The 18,440-nt window shown below is 33.9% G+C and overlaps 1 protein-coding gene across 1 annotated transcript; it reads left to right on the forward strand.

Annotated features, from left to right (window-relative positions):
- The first annotated feature begins 4,877 nt into the window (after positions 1-4,877).
- On the forward strand, positions 4,878-18,326 carry LOC126901728 (homeotic protein empty spiracles-like). Its single transcript, XM_050678444.1, has 3 exons — positions 4,878-5,681; positions 10,949-11,121; positions 17,253-18,326. Exons 1-3 carry the CDS (start codon positions 5,156-5,158, stop codon positions 17,511-17,513), a joined length of 960 nt encoding a protein of 319 aa, XP_050534401.1. The 5' UTR covers positions 4,878-5,155; the 3' UTR covers positions 17,514-18,326.
- Positions 18,327-18,440: the final 114 nt, after the last annotated feature.

An 18,440-nucleotide genomic window follows, 5' to 3' on the forward strand; every position in this document is an offset into this window, starting at 1 on the left:
AATTTAATTAGATTATTTGTAAAAAAAAATTCGTTTAGAATAAAATAAGATTATTTTAACTTTCTCGTTTGGTGCTATTAATAATAATAATAATAGTAATAGTTAATAATGTAAAATCTAATGAAATAGATAAAACAATGGAAATTGTTTTCCATTTTTATAATACTTGCAATAAAAGGTGTTAAAAAATTGTAATACATTTTTAAGTGTTACATACAAGAAATTCAAAACTAAGAAATATTTTTTGACACATAAAAAAAAACTACCGTTTTGAGACGTGTATTCATATTTTTTCTCTGGTGCACTAGTTAGTGGTACTATACTTTTAACAATTCTACAGGTCATAAGTCAAACGATAAGTACTAGTCAGATTTTGTTTCAACACATATATGTATCAAAATTGCATATCTTGAACGCCTTATTAATTTTAACAAATTCAAAATGGTAATTCGTATATTAGTGGAATAAATATTCATCATGTCGACAAAAAAAAATATTAAAAATCGAAAAGACTATTTTCATATTAGTTTTTTATGAAATTCAAAACTAAATTACTTGAAAGCGGATACAACGGAGGTCTCAAAAGCAAAGCTTCACAAAATTAATTAATAATCGTTATCTAGCTAGTTTTAATATTAGTTAACATTAAATAAAAACAATAAATTAAAGTTTTAAGTTACAAAAATAGATTTATAGCATTACCCAAAAATTACCTCAAGATTCTAGTTTAAAACATACACATACGTCTAAAATAGTAAACTCAAGTTAATTCTGTGTATATTTTCTAATTGGATAATGTATCCCAAAAAATATTTTCTTTTAATGGTTTAAGTCTTATTATCTATAAGTCTTAATGGAATCTGTCAAGAGTTGACTGTTTAGATAAACTAAAATCTTTTAACGTTCAATTTTTAAATTTTTTTATTTTAAACCCAACCCAACTGTATATAATCTACTGGGTCTAAAGCTCCTCGCACCACCGCCTCCTCTGGATGGAGGTCCTATCCGACTCTCCAAAGCCTCGTTTGGCAGAAGTAACTGTGATTATTATGGTTCAATATTTTTGATTTTTTTAATTAGATTGTTTTTACTTTGTCCTCTTAAACCATTTATTTGAATAAAACTTTATAAAAATTTCGATAATCTTTTTATACATTTATTAGTAGTGTGGTATTTTTATTACGCAACTATTACTATTATTAGTAGTAGTACTTTTGTCATCCAATAGATATTGAATGGTCTAGATAAAATTCCACTAATTTTGTTGCAAAAAAATTGAGCAGACCATTTCAAAAATGTATTGAATGACTTTAATACGTAATATTCAGTTCATTAGACATAATCCTTTAACTTAATGACAAGATGCATACATCAATATGAATACAATGTATATAGAGAGTACAGTAAGTAAAGAATCAGTTCAGTTGTTACAAACAATGAAAACAATAGAAACCCGTTTCCTTATTTACTGAACACTGTATATATTGTATTCATATTTATATAGCATTTATTTTTAATTAAACAATTAATACATATGATTAATTGTACATCAAATTCATATTCAAACACTTCATTTTATGTTTACTCTAATAGTTTTAAATTTATCTCAGAACCAAAGGTTTATAATATGAGAATTAAATTTCATTAGAGAACACCTGTCAGTTAAATATTTAATAATTTGATATTTTATATTTGGAAAAATAGAAATGCTCCAATTTTAAAGAAATTGTAGAAACTCTTAGATTTAAAAAAGCCATAAAAATGTGAAAACTTTGAGGAAGCCACAAAAATTATCAACTATAAAGAAGTCATAGAAATGTGCATAATATAAGAAGCCATAGAGATGCTCAAATTTAAAAGAAGCCATAAAAATTTAAAGAAACCAAATAAATGTTTCAGTATTAAAGAAACCATAAAAGTGTTCAAATGAAAAGAAGCCATAGAAATGCATATAATATAAGAAGCCATAGAGATGCTCAAATTTAAAAGAAGCCATAAAAATTTAAAGAAGCCAAAGAAATGTTTCAGTTTTAAAGAAACCATAAAAGTGTTCAAATTAAAAGAAGCCATAGAAATGTACATAATATAAGAAGCCATAGAGATGCTCAGATTTAAAAAAAGCCATAAAAATTAAAAAATTTAAAGAAATGTTCCAATTTTAAAGAAACAATAAAAATGTTCAAGTTATTAAGAAGCCATAGAAATGCTCAGATTTTATACATGCAATATTTATAATTAGACTTTTTTGTCGCATGTCTCCTACCGGCTAGGTAAAACCGATTTCTTGTAGAGAACAATTTACCGGAACGTTTTTCTATTTTAAGTCATATATTACATTAAACAAGCTTGAATTAAAAATAATTTTGTATGAAACAAGTATTAAACATATCCGTCACTATGCAGAAAACTACAAAATTGGCAATTTTTACCGAACATTGTATTTAGGCCAATAATTCCTGGAAATTCAAATTTCAAATATATTTATTTTTTCATCTAAGAGCATTTTTTAGTAGCTTTAAATTAATGCAGGTTTAAAGAAGTCAAGATTTTCGGAACATTATCATAAATTGAAAAAAAAATTATTTCCTTTTTAAACTTCCGCAGTTGAATTTCATTAAATTTAAAAATGATTTATTTTTCAGAAAATTTGTTTTTTTTTTTGCTTGTAAACAATTTTTTCTAAAAGAAAAATTATCAGAAAAAACTGTTTTCAACATTTAGAGAATTTTAAAAACTTTAATTTGCTCTAAGTTTAAAGAATGCAGACATTCTAAAATAGTATCGAAAAGAACAAAAAAAATTTTACATGCTTAGATGGTCTGGTTCAAAGTCTTCCATACTTAAGTTTTCCATTAGATATTCATAGAGATGCGAGTCGGTATTATACATGTGTATTATTCGATATGATACAAGGTATGATACACGCGTATAAAATTATTTTATACCGGCTGTATCAAAAAAAAAAAAAAAAATGCTTTATCAACATTTATATTCTTTTGGATTTGATTTTAATTGATATACGCAATTGTAATTAATGATATAGATGGATTGCATTATTAGATTTAAATGTACCTATAATCGTCAATATTATTGTAGATTAATAGATATATTTTTAAAACATAATTAGTTGTCAGATCCGCCAGGGAAACATGGTTAACATAACAAACAAAAGCAATTGACTTGTGTATGGTATAACCGTGGTCTCAGTATGTTTTTAGTATTACCACACAATAATCTTGTCACATTTTAAGCGCCAACGCATGTCGGTTCAAATGGAAGAAAATAAAAGCACAGAACAAGTGAATCTATTCTGTGGTAAAAGTATTTTGTTTTGTGATTTAAATTGTTTAAGTTTAAAGTATTATTTGCAAATTACGAACTAAGATGGGTCGTCCATCAAAGCAAAAACGAGAATGAAACAAATGAACTATTTGATAATGTCATGACATATACAAATTAAGATTATAAAATATTTCATACTTTATAAAAATTAATTCTTAGTACTCTGTGATACTAAAATTTATAATCGATAAGGTGCTTAAGTTATTTTTTTTAAGGTAACAAATGTTAATACAATTATCAATTTTAAGATTAATAGTAAGATGCCATATTTTAATTTTTTAATAGTTTATTTAAAGGATAGGATTTTTTTTTGTTAAGAAAAAGTGAGTTTTATTATTTTATTTATTATGTTATTAAAAATTTTAAGTTTTTAATGTGGTAAAATTCCAATTGTGTATTTATACTTGTTTAAAAAAGCAGACTTCTCAGACATTAAACATCATGGGTGGTTTCTGGTTGCAAATTGACTATAGTTGGTACTTAGTTGATACTAAATCATCCTCTAGACAGGAATTCTGGATAGAGAAATATCTTAGTTCAATACTTTAACTAATTACTCCCTGAACATTTTGTTTTCATCAATTTTGCTAAAGGCTTTTTCAGTAAGTACTCATTTATTTATTGCGTTTTATGAAAAATAATCACTCTAAAGTTTATTTTTTCCCAAATTTTAAGGTGCCACAAGGATTTATACGGTATTATATAGTATTATACGATATTATACAACAAAAAAATAAAATACCGTATTTTAACAACTCTAGATATTCATAAATAGCATAACGAAAAATACCGTATTGTTTCTAGTATATTTTATTAAAAATTCGTAATGATCCCGGTTTTTTTTTAAAATGTTAACTGTTATCATATTTACACGTTCGAAGAAATAACTGTAAGGAAAAAAAAAATTTAAATATACGAATTTTGAATTATATTTAGTGAAAGTTTTTTGTCGCACACACATATGTATGTACGTAGATAATGAAGAACTCCTATTAGTTTTTATAGAGTAAGGTTTTGCGTAACTCGGTATAATTTTACAATTACACGAGTTGCAATTGCCGTCGTTAGCTATTTATCTTGTAAAATGATAAGGTACATTATTTTTGAACAGTCACAGTCAACGGTTTATAAATTATTCCTATTGAAAACACTATTATCAAATTAGTATTGCGCAAGTAGAGTCATTGAAATAGCAGAAGGCGGTGAAGGGATTATAATAGAAGAGACGCGCATTACAACGGTAATAATATAATATTGGACGGTGTAATGCAATTGTAATCAGTTGAGAAACCAGTTTAACATATACAGTTAACACCTTAAATACACATGTTTGTTATGGCGTTAACGACGGTCTAAAAGTAAACAGCGAGAACCGCCAGATGCAGACGACGGCGAAGGCATCGGTGGCCAATGAACGCAAGCGTTTCCCTATGAAGTAGCCGCCCAAACGTGGACGCCCACCGCCCGTAAACGACTACATTCTCGTCCCCACTCGGCAGACACCGCCGCCGCGTGCACCGACACCACCGATAGCACCATCAGTGGTCCGCGCCATACACAGCAGCACCAGTTATCCGCCGTTGGTCGCACGTCGCACGCGCTCTCGGTTCACTAACTGTATTACATTCTGAAATCACTTGCAACAGAAATTTAAGTGTGTGATTTGTGATTGACCGTACCACCGTCGCATTGTTCTGATACATTTTTCAAAGCTTCCGTACCGCACTGTGTCGAACGGTTACCAATGCGAATCACCGCCAAACGCGAGTGACTTGTTCTTATTCGGTTTCTGTTAAACAGCGATTCGAGTAAAATGATTCAAGTGGCAGCGACGCCGATGATTGTTAAACCAAAAATTGGATTTTCTATCGAATCCATTGTCGGCGCTGGATCCAGGTCGCCGACTAGAAGCGAAGGATCTTCAGTGGCTCCAGATGAAAGCGAACCGTGCAGCTCGGGCGCCGGTTCACCGCTAAACCCGGGTAGTGTGTCTCCTCCGCCATCGTCGCAATCCCGTCGGAATGAACCACATCGCCAGCATCAACAACAGCAGACCGTGTTCAAGCCTTCCGCTCTGACGGCCGCCGGTTACGGCTCAGCCGCTCATTTGGCCAAAGGCTTACAATATGTCCACGAACCCCTTACGCCTCCACCACAAGCGCCTCATCCGCATCATCCATTCGCGTTTGCCGCGGCCGCAGCGGCTGCAGCAGCCGCACACCATTTTCAACCTAACCCACACCATCCACAACACCATCAGGCTGCCAGAGACACGTATCCGTTGTACCCGTGGCTTTTATCCCGACACGGAAGGATATTTCCTCACAGATTTCCTGGAGGTAAGAGATATTTTTTAATAGTAACCATAACGTAGAATACAGCAATATTTATTTCGATTATAAGTTCCACGCTCTTGTTAAAAGAAATTTGAAGCGGCGGAGTTAAACACATTAACTATTGTTGTGTCTAAAAATTTTAATCGACTTTTACCCGTTGGTCAGTATTTTTTAACGATTGAGTATTTTTATTTTACGGAAAACTAACTCTAAAAATGTTGTCGGAAATATGTTACTCGTCCGAGTGTATCTTTATGAAGTCATTTAAAGTAAATTGTCTTATCTCCGGCTTACCGTGACATTATTTACTAATGAAACGTTCAACACCTTATTTACCGAACGCGTGTATACTATCAGAAATTGCGTTTCTAATAAAAATACAAATTTAATCTGTTGTGAAAAATATCGGCCTAAATTTCAAAACGGTAGTTAACCGATGTTAAAACTTTTTTATATCCTAACGTGAGCAGTGATTATAATTTATCTGGCGACAACACGATATTTTTTATTGTGTAACGCGTTGCAAGCGTATTATCAGTTTTCGATAATTTCTGTTGTGGAAATTTCGATTTATAGTTCTATCGTTCAAGTCAATAATTTCTGGAATAAAATTGTTGTTAAATTTAAAACCCGCATGACGACAGCGATTTTTGAAACCATACGGTACTACAAGTGTTATGTCGCAGTGTTCAATAGGTATACCTACCGTAATATTGATGTGCTTGTAAAGACGATTGTTTGGCGGTACACTTGTAGGTTTTGGGTTTAATATCGTTTTATCTTACGGACGGGCATAGAAAGCGACAAGAACGGTAGAACCTTCCACCCCCGTTGTGATGTATACGCAACAGTAAGAATACAAGAGGCTGCCATTAATATATTGATGCTAAAGACCTGCGTCCGGCCTCGTACTGCAAACAATTATATTATTTTCCCGTATTATTGTAACGCACGACATAATACAATATGTAATTCGTACACGCAATTCACCCGACGCGTGACAATACTAATGCTCCGTAGGTAAACAGACGATTTGTTTTTTGGTGACAAAAAGGTGTGTCGTTCCGGCATTTATACACTACATTATTACTATTATCACATGGAATTATGATGCAACGTGTAGCGGTGGGTCCCGTTCGAATGCAGTCGGAAGAAAACAATATTTCGGTAACCATAAAATTCCTCGTAGTCCCTCGACGGTCCTTTTTGTTGGTTCGCAGCGTGAAGTGCTTGTCCACAATTTGTTTGATCTTGATCTCTTCCTGGACCTTTTTTTTATTATTCATTTCCTTAAAATCACATTTGCGCAACCGAGATCCCGTTAAGGGTCGTTTATATACCCTCGTTATTGACGGCCATGGTCAAGTGTCGCCATGATAATTGTGAAATTTACTTCTGATTTCAGTGAAATACTGTAAATTGTCATTAACACAGATGATATTCACCCGAGTCGTACAATTCTATAATTTGTTTCGAGGATTCGCTTTTTAACTGAATATATAGTAGTATACTTGTAATAATTATAACGTAACAGTTTAAATTTATTTTTTTATTATGTTCAATCTAAAGATGTGATCGAATCAATACAATTCAGATGAACTTGCAAAATGTAGTTTATTATTATCTACAGTTATGCGTTTGCTTTATAATGCCTACTATTTACTTAATTACCAGACTATATTTATTCATTATGAATGTTTAACGATCACAGAATGATTATATTACTTTAAAAAATAATTATCGAGCATTATTTCTTTAAATATTTAAGAATAATAGTTAATATGCATTACGTGCACTAACCATCGTTATAAAAAATAAATCAATCAAAACACAATGAAATGGTAATATAATTGTTCTAATTATTTGTCAATAGGCTGTCCAATAGTAGCAGGTAGTTACGCAACCATTAAAAAACTGATAAAAACTAACGTCTTGGTGAAAAAAACAACTATTTCTATTGGGTTGTAAATTTTTTTCAACCGACCGGTTGAAACTAAATCCTAAAAACTGTATTTATTCTGCGCAATTAAATTGAAACGAACGATCAACACGACATGCATTAATAAAAAATACATGAAATTGTATTTTTGCCGACCGCGAAAAATGTCTTTTCAGTATTCCGCCCAAAAGTACCAGTGGTCAACGGCGGCAAGTATATATTTCACTGTTGTGCTTATTAAAAATCACACCCTCCTGTTGTTTCACTACTGTCGAAGAATATCATACGCTTTCTCGTGTGGTCCGACTTCTTTACCGGTAAAATACGTTCTCACGTTTAACAACCCAGAAACGGAGTGGTTGCATGTACCAATTAATATTATTATACACACGACAGTACACTTAAGTATACTCGTGTTTTAGAACTAACTAGTGGTTTACTGCATTTTATGGGCTGGCCGCGTATCACGTATATGCATTTACAGAAATAACCGGAGGGATGATACGCCGAACACGAAGGTCGATGGGAAAAAATAAATATCATTTACTTAAGAGTAAAAATACAGTGGATATCAAAACAAGCCACCGTGTACTCACGACCACGAGTACTTCTCCAGACTAATCGCCGACCGTTTTTTAATACTCGCGCACTTAATATTGTAATTTGTAGTAGTTATACACAACATCAATATCATTGTTGTGTATAACGACGTGACTTGCATGTTGATAAAAACACTATTGGTAACTATGTAAAAAAAAAATCTGTTATGCGTGTCCTTACTGTGCAAGTTTTACGCGGTAATCAGATAGCACATAATTGTTACCCGCATGGAGTGTAAGAAGTCTCATTCCGATCTACTTAATTACAAGTGTTGCGCGGCGGTAACCACGACGAGGTGTATCACGACTTGAGCATTGGGCTTTCGAAAATTTTGTTTTCTATACCTACCGAAATTGAATATTATTACACTATATGGGCTTGTGGTGAATACGATATATTATTAGTATACATCGTTGCCGGCAGCGACGAGGAGATATTTATACACACGAGGAGGCAGAAAATATTACACAATAATGCGTATAAGATACGACCGGTGTGTTTAGTGGCGGTGATGATGCGGCCGGCTATTGTACGCTAACTATGTGGTGTATATATTATCGTTATTATTATTATTATTATTAATTGCCCGTGTTCGACGTGCGGGCGTGACGGTTAATTAACAGTAATAAATTAGCGTTTGTAGAAACACAAAAGTGAAATACAAATAAATATAAAATGTAAATTGCCATTGTCAAAACAGTACGTACGATTCCGCAGGCACTACGTCGGGTCCAGATGGCACATGTATTCTTTTCGGATGGGTGTGTAATTATTACTTGGCCGATGATGATGCGATCTTATCTCCAGCGATGACATCTACAGCCGTACGAGTTCAATTTTTTATTACTATCGGAAAAACAATCGCGTAATTACAATTACATTGCTTGTACATACCGACAATTATCAAGCGCCTTTAATTATTAATTACACCGTTGAAATACGTGTAGTTTACTCCAGTCGGTAATAAACTTTGCACGGACACACACACTCATAGACACAACAGCGTAGACGGCGTTTAAGAGAGAGGGTGGTCCCTACGCTATGAAAAGGCGGTAACAATCATTATTGTTATTAATCGTACTTAATAAAAAAAAAATAAAAAACAATGGTTAAACCATAAAGGAATACCCGACAGAAACCGTCTACTCCGACGGACAGCTTCTTATTAGGCCCAGATTAAATTACTGTAAGAATAATTTATGATTTCATACATATTTATGTTTATATACGCACTTAAGTAACCCTGCAATTAACCTCGACCGGACGTGTTTTTCTCTGTGATAATAATCGGCTGTTTTTTCTTTTTGTTTTTAGGCGCGGCCTACTATAATTGAGTAGGTCATGTTATTATACAATAAAATATATTAAAACGACGCGTGAAATTTTCATAGTAAAACTAACACGGTTAATTATCATTACTGATTTCCAAGATCGTTCTCATTACATCAAACGGAAATGTATTATAGTGTTGTTACATGACAACGTGCACAGGCGTTCCCAGTCGACGTTCAGTAATTAATAATAAATTCGTTTAGTTGTAAATGAACGCGAGAAGATTAGATTGGATTTCAACGTGTGTGAATTTACTAGAGTACGTTTAACACATGCGTTTGGACTATGACACCATTACGAGTTGTCGAACGAATTGACACGTTAATGTTGGCAACGCTGCGATAATTAGACTATCGTTTTTACCGAATTTTACAAACAACAACAAATCAATTAATTCGGAGAATTTATTGTCGGTCTCCACGAGCTCGATCCGATCGCCGTAATCTCGAATAATTACTTATCGATTCGATTCAATAAGGCCATTCATCCTTGACGCGACCGAAAAACATGCGTTATTAATTATGCTCATCTAAACTATAATTGTTTGATACGTTAGCCTACAACACAAAGGCGCTGATTACACAATTCCTACGGGTTTCGCCGTAGTAATTATTATTTGTGTAAAAGCTCACGCGTGGGAAACCGTCAATACACATTGGTGTTGGTGCCATAACACAACGAAATCACACTCTCGAACAGTAGTCGCACGTTGACGATAACGAAAATTAGGTAGGCCAAAAGAAATTGGAGCTGCCGATAAGAAAATAATGTGATAGTTATTGTGTACCTATTGAGTACACGCGCACTGTTATTGTACGTTGTTTAATGCGACAAAGGTGCAACTAAACAATATTGGAGGCTCGCCTACGCAAGCCATGTTTAATTTATAACAAACTCATTGTCCAATTGTGTATTCTAATGAAGCTGTTAACAGAAAGACACACACACACACACTGTAGTGCGTCCAGAAGGAGAGAGGTAAAAAATCATAACGTTTATAATATTGGAAATGGGTCCGCCGCCACCAACTCTCTAATGTATTCCAAACAAGTTTTTGAAATAAATTTATTTGACACCACCGTTGAATATTTTATCACTGTTGGCTTTCAAATTAGAGTGGGTACACACAATGTTATCACAGGTTTTCGAGACCCCTTGCTGAGATTGTATACATATACACACGAACGCGTAACGATATTGTGTTTTTCTCCACGTCTTTCCCCGTAAATATACCAATAGTAGTATCCTATTATTCCGTCGTAGTATATGGTCATAAAAAAACCGACACTAGTAAAATAATAATTGAATGTGGAAATTTAAACGATATTGTTAAAAAACGACAATACGCATTGTAATATAAAATTCAACTTTTGTGATTTATTAATTTTTATTTTTGCAGGACCCGATATTCCTGGATTCTTGTTACAACCCTTCAGAAAACCGAAAAGAATAAGAACGGCATTCAGTCCGAGCCAGTTGCTCAAATTGGAACACGCTTTCGAAAAAAATCACTATGTGGTCGGCGCCGAAAGGAAACAGTTGGCCCAGTCACTGAGTCTGACAGAAACTCAGGTGAGTTATCACATTAAGATTGTACTTGTATTGTGTTTACTTAAGTACGACTATAATCAGTCAAAAGAACTCTTTTCTTGAGCAGCGACAACTTAAGAACACATTTGTAGGCCATTGAATTTTAAACACTCGGTACATAATCTTTTTAGATAAAAAAAACGATCATTTTACTTTACTTTGTGTTAAATAGAATTATATATTTAATAAAAATCGGTATTGTTACTCAGTTTTTCCTTTAAGTTGTGATATTTGAACAATACGACTTTTACGGTAAAAAACAAATGATAGAAACACATTCGATGACTTTTTGTAAGTAATCGGATTGTGTCGGCGTTAGTCAGTTTCTCGGAGGGTTTTAACATTTTTTTTAGTCAAACGTTTTGTAATCGACGAGGGCGAGATAAGATGATAATATGTGTTTTGATATCACTTTGACGTTAGCCGTTATGTGCCGCTCAACAATACATTGTGTTGTCTTCAACAACGGGCCATGCGAATAATAAATTCATGTTTTTTATTATTACACATTATAAAATACATCGGTTGGAAGTTCGAGTGTCACGATGGCGACGTAATAATATAATGGCATTATACATTATAATGCGTATGATAGTTTTCCAGTTAACCTAGCAGACAAGTAAAGGATTATAGGGGAATGGGATTAAACGGGTGTGTGGCCCTTACATTAATCGTAAATACGAATTACGTTTAGTATAGGGGTGAAACGATTATGTATTATGTGAAGACTCCACAGACCTTCACACGTTGTTGACGGCGAAAGTAAACATTAAAAAGAATCATATTTGATAGGTTTGAAATCGAAAAATGTAAAAAACGATTATATCTAGAGACATAGACATAGTTCCGAAACGAATAAAGCAATTGTCTCCTTCGTTTAAGTTATCGTAATTATTGAAATTCCTTCAACAAATAGCCTAATTATCCAGTAATTATGGTGATTAATCATTTGTTATTAGGCTCGATTTGATTATCAGTAATAATTATATTCATTAAAAATCCTAAATAAATTTATTTATTTACAGCGATTGTTTTTTTACAAAATAATATCATTCTCTACTATTACAACTTTGGTTGACATTATGCAATTATTCAATGTAAATAATATTACAATTGTTCTTTCTAAAAAAAAAAAACCTCGCTAATTTAAACGTATCTTATTATTTATTCAGTTGCGTTAATTGAAAAATGTAGACGATGTTTGCCAAGTATTATTAAATTAATTATAACAATTATCGAATACTTGAAATGTTTTTACAACACTAAATATCGAAAGGAAAATTAATAAGATATCATTTTGACGTGAAATCGGGGTCCAAAAGGTTTTTAGCATTTTCACAAATGAAATGTTACGACGGAGTAGAGTTGGGCAATTAAAACGAGGAAATCACAAGGCAATGTAATTTTTTTTTTTTTTAAAGAACATTTTTGAGCGCATAATCCAAATCGACTTTGGCTCAATAGCTTCAAACCGTTTTTAGCTTAATAATTCTTTACCTCGTGAACTGAAAACGAGTTTTAGGAAACATTAAAACGAAATAAAAATCGGTGTGCCACAGCCTGTTGTGTTCCATTGTATAATGTCAGTTTAAAAATGTATTTTTTTAAAGGGTGTCGTTTCCTCTCGGTCGCTCACGTCCAATTCGATTCTACTTATTATTGTTATCATTGCTATTATAGGCGATCCGGCATTGTAATAACACTCGTGTAAATTAGATGTTATTCTTTTTGCCCAGGGGGTCTGTCGGTATACGTGCGCAGCGTATGCGAAGAGGGGGCATTTATTTTCGAGTGCCCTACTGGGGACTGTATAATATAAATTCGACCAATCGGCAGTTGACGTATTATCGCGGAGGGTGTAAATAAGTTGCCCTCCGCTGCCGATTCCGAGGGGTGCGCGCCCTGTTAGCGTATAGACTTATCATGGCGGTCGTTAACTTTAATATCACACACGGCGACCAAACGGCATTTTATTAGTATCATCATCACATCCCCTCGGTCGTCCCGTGCGATGGCCGTATGATGACTACGATAATTGCGTCAATTTGCGATACAGTTTTTTTATCCGGCCCAAAGAACCCCTGTAAAAACTCTAGAAGATAATAACAACGACGTTTTGCAACATCACACACGGTAATATGTTAAAATGATGAAGTTATATTTTATGTTATGCGTATTTTGTACAATGGTAGCAATTAAAAACAATCGTGTTTGACGGTAGTTTATTTTGTTGTTACAAAACGAAACCGGAATTCAACACTCTCCACGCAGCGAATTTGGAAACATTAATTTCTCTCTCTTTTTTTTTTTTTTACATCGTCTCTATAATAAATGTGTTCCCCGTGCAAAATTCGTTTGTTTAAAAACAAAAGACATAATCAGAGCATAGAAATATTTTAATTCGCCTTGACGTTTTTAACTGATATTAGTCATCTTAGAGCTGTTTCGAAAATTAATAATCGTACTAAACTTTGAAACACTTATCCTAAACCGCACATTCGACTGCTAAGTAATAATGATATTATTAAAAATTGGTTTACGCTTACCTAAATAAACGTAATGAAATCAGGGAAAACTAACACTTAATGGACCTATAAAAGAAATTTGATCCCGCGGGCTGTAACTTAAAATTTAACGATTAACTAATTTGAAATCTATAAAATAAAATTATAATATTTATCCTGACCAACTTACAGCAAATAAAACATATCAGGTGCATTACATTTCTAGTTGCATTCAAGTAAATGTCGTCATTCACAAATACGATCTTACCACTTTGCTAAGTGTTAAGTACTTATTATTAAATTGGACGGGCTAACCGTAACCCGACGGTTTGAATTGGTTTAACTTTGGATAATAACGTACATATTACTGTGAAAGGAAACAACTTGTAACGGCAATATTTCAGTTCGGGCGTTGGTCCTATCGAGCCCACCCCTGCTGTTCACCCCACCCCTACTTTATTCGACGCCAGCATATAATAATATACAAACCATCAACGAGGTATTGTACAAACAAAACGGTCCCCGAGGACGACGGGGTTGGCTCCGTTTAATGTAGTGGAAAACTGAGCTTGTTTTTGATAATGAGGGAGAGGGAGCGACGTGCCTACGACTTCCCCGTGGGAATGGCCGATGACAGGGTATGCCGGGTAGTGATGAATGATTTCCAACCATCACGGGTCATTTGATTAAAGCGCATGCCGTTTTATTAGCATCGCCATTGCGTTGACTGCACAAGCTAATAATTTCGGCGCTAAAAGCCACACAGCAATGTACAGGCAGTGTAGTATTTGTACAGCGATATTATATTGCGGTGCCCGTTCGAGGGAATAGCTCGTTGCGGCAAAAACACTCGTAATAATGTAACTTCCATGCCGTACAACAATGTTATTACTACACAGTGTCGTAAAGTATACACAAACCTAAAATTACATGTAATGTGTATACGTTTTTTAAACCTGGACTGTATTCGAAGCGCACACGTGTAATAAACATTCGACGATATTTTATGGGAAACGTGCTCCGGGTACTCGATGGTTTTCTGGAGGGACGATGACACTTTTTTAAGTGAAGGGGCATGTTTGAGCAATAGCTGTTATGTCTTGCGCATCTTGTGAGGACGCGGAAAAGTTTTTTCCTCCGGTTAAATATTTCGTCTCGCGCGCTATGACGTTCTCTGGAAAATAACTATGGAAATGAAGGAAAAGTAGAAATGAGGAACGTGTACACTGTCCGCGTTGGCTGAGCTAGGGAAAGCACAAAACTACTTCACAAACGCATTTACCGAAAGGAAATTGCTATTGTTTGGAGACGGTGCCAACGTACGACGTGCATTTATCATTTTCAAACTCCAACAATTTACAACAAAACACCCCCGCACGCTAGACGATTGCTGTTTTTTTTTCTAGTTCTATGTGTTATAATTCATTTTTTGGTATTCCAAAACATTACAAATATATATATCATTAACAGAAATCAAAAGCGACAATTCATCTTGACGTTATGTTACATACACTAAGAGTGATTTGTTGATTGATGATGTTATGGAAACTATGGACGAGTTTAACGCGTACTAAGTCTTAAATCAGCTTTAAATATTTTCAATTACAATTTAATTAAACCATTAAACTTAACTGTGTTTAATAATTAAGATTATTGTAGTATTGCGTTGCACAGAACATCAGTTTTGCGGCTAATTTTTTCATCCGACTAAAATTTAACTGTAAATTTATAAAATACATTATTCGAAATAATAACCACGTGAACAATATGCTAAGTATACAAATCAATGAACATTAAATTATGGTATATTTTTCAATTGATAAAAAGTATCTATTGTACGTTAATCAAAGTCAATTTTTAAAAAAACTTGGAATTTCCATATAAATATAAAATTAATTTAAAGCTGATTGGTTAGTTAGTCAACTTTGAAAACATTTTATTTTCTTTAATCGTCAAAAAGTGTCACGTTAGTTATTATGTCTTTGCTTAATTTAATATAAACATCCCAATAAAATAAATTGTTGATCAATCGTCTTAAAAAAATGAATTTTGTATACAAAAACGTTCACCTTATTTTCGTTAAACAGTAATTAAACGCTGTGTTTATTTAACCTTATTATTTGTTTGTTGTGTATTCGAGTACAAACAAAGTAACGGTTTTTATAATAATAATCGATTTTAAAGCTTATACCTTTTTAATGTTTTTGATAAAAAAAAAAAATCTTCCTGCAGTAAAAAAAACAATAATAAACCGTTTTTACCGAAATATAATACAGTATTATGTATTATACGCAGCACAGATATTATATTTGTGCAAAAGGGTCGTGTGTGTCATCATGTCCGGCGGAACCCTCTTTCTTTACATAATGCCATAATATAATACAATGACAGTTCTGTCTTTCTCTCTGGTCTCTTTTACGGTAGAGCAAATATTATTTTTCAATCGTTCATTTTACACACAAATCGGCGGCCATCTTGCGTCAGTTGTTTTACGCGGAAATGAAATATATTTGCCCGAACCGTTTTTTGTCACGTACTGCTGTTTGCTATCACATATCGCAGATTAATCGGCAATCATCAGCCGAGTAAACAGCCCCCGGACTCGCATTGCCTCCCCTGGCCGCGCTTTGTTGTTTTCCAATTCCTATGTACAATATTGTATCCGGAATCTGCTGCACACGCATATTATAACGCCCAGCCCGCTCAATAAAGGATTTCCACCCTTACGGAGATTAGTGTAAAAACAAACGACGCGCGTCCCCGTTTTTTGTCAAGTCGTGTAGGTAGATACGTTTTCCAATTAAAAAATATATTTACATGTTTTCCCGTCGAGCCTAACACTATGTACATCAATTGCGCGTTTTGATTATTTTCAATGATAATTTATGAGTATTTACTTTTGGCCGTGTTTTTCTGTGGGTTGTGTACAATTCATGACTTGTTATGATGAAAAAATCAATGTTATTATCTGTGTGTACGTGTTCTATTAAAACAACAATTAAAAAGATAAAAACTAGTAATACCCGAACGAAATGTGAAAATTACTAATGCGTGTGTGTATTTGCTCCTTAGAAAATACAAACAAATATTTCGGCACAATTAACTAGTTGGTATTATACGCTACAGTTCTAGGCCGATCTTGAAATGTCGGGGGGCTCTTAGGCAGTTACAAAATCAGAGCCCCTCTTATGTGGCATATTTAGAAATTTACTAGGGATTGGGTCCGCACAACTTTCAGACCGTAGAGTTCTTAAAGCTATACACGATCGTTACTCGTCTAACTTGACTACCATAATTTTATGTCAACGGGATGGGGAGGGGTTCAGTTATCGTGCCCTCTCGTAAATACGCCATTATTCCTCGTTGATGTTATGTTAAATCAAAAAAATGTTCATATTTCCATTTGCAAAGAGAAATTACTGTCTGACTTGATAAGATGACCTCCTAAAATGTTTGGCCCCCGGCAGCTGCCTTGTCTGCCTGGGCCCAAATGCGGCCCTCCTTCATTGACACAAAACGTGTTCAAAATCGCATCGATTAGTTGTAACGCATTGCAAACATTTAGACGGCAAACAATTGAATTAACGTGTTGTTTTATTTTGCTTACAGGTCAAAGTTTGGTTTCAGAACAGACGTACAAAGCACAAGAGGATGCAACAGGAAGAGGAAGCCAAAGTGCAACAGTCTGGTGGCAATAGCGGTTCCAAAAACAATACACACCACGTGAACAAGTGGAAACAAGAGACGCAGAACAGCGGTGGTTCCGATAGTGAGATGCACAATTACGCGGACGGTGGGTCACCGCTCCACGGAGATGACGGTCTCCAACACTACGACGGATACAGTTCCGAGGCGGACAGCGATGTCTGAGGTGGCCACCAGCTCCGGAACCATTCGTTCAACTACCCGCCTACCTATAGTATAACCCGTTAGGTTTTTCTCAACGGCCCGCCGACTCGACGGCTTTGGACTACGTTTCCGTGCGATTCAACGGCATTCGAAGAAGAGGTAATGTAAAAGTGAAAATGCTGACATTATCAGTATCACCTTGTCTAGAAAAACTTCAAATCCTAAAAAGGCCGCGGAGCATTTAAATGTCTTCTATTATGGTCAGCTTCTAGCGACCGAATTACATTCTTACTGTTTACTGCGAAAGCGGTGAGATCGTCGAGTGACATACGTGTGCGGGCGAACTGTCCAAATTCTAGTCATTACATGTTAATAAATTCTATTATTTTTGAGTGTACATATTAGTATATCATGTGTCAAAAAATGTTGTAAATTTATGTGTAAATATTATTTTAGTACATATAATTATTATTATATATGTGTAATTTGTGAAATTTTTTTTTTATTATTATCATTATTTCCATTAACATTATACTATTGTACAAAGTAAAAGACTAATGATAATATACTCATTATAGAACGTCTAGAATGTATTATTATTATTATTATTATATTATTATTGCGATTATATATAGTTATTATTATTATTATTCTGGAAAAGACAATGGCTTGTAAGATAAAAATAATTCACCTACTCGCAAAGATTGTGCATTTGCGTTTACTGCTAATTATTGTGTCGTTCAATGAACTCGCGTTATTGGACAAATAAGACTTTGTTGTAGCAATTTTCGTTCGAATAATAATTATTAATAAATAATAATTATAATTGTTTAACTTATTGCCGTTTATTTTTTCTTTTATCACCTACTCTAAAATTCCATAAGGATTTGGATACTCGTTAAAAACATCAGGTCTGTTTGATGAATACAACACCATTTAAATTATGAT

The sequence above is a fragment of the Daktulosphaira vitifoliae genome, unplaced genomic scaffold, assembly GCF_025091365.1.
Source record: "Daktulosphaira vitifoliae isolate Bord-2020 unplaced genomic scaffold, ASM2509136v1 Scaffold_3, whole genome shotgun sequence".
Taxonomy (NCBI): Eukaryota; Metazoa; Arthropoda; class Insecta; order Hemiptera; family Phylloxeridae; genus Daktulosphaira; species Daktulosphaira vitifoliae.

Bases quoted from the DNA above. Each gene is read 5' to 3' on its own strand.
- LOC126901728 (XM_050678444.1), top strand. From the start codon at position 5,156: ATGATTCAAGTGGCAGCGACGCCGATGATTGTTAAACCAAAAATTGGA. The intron at 5,682-10,948 runs GTAAGAGATATT...TTATTTTTGCAG, and splicing joins TCCTCACAGATTTCCTGGAG to GACCCGATATTCCTGGATTC. The intron at 11,122-17,252 runs GTGAGTTATCAC...TTTTGCTTACAG, and splicing joins TGAGTCTGACAGAAACTCAG to GTCAAAGTTTGGTTTCAGAA.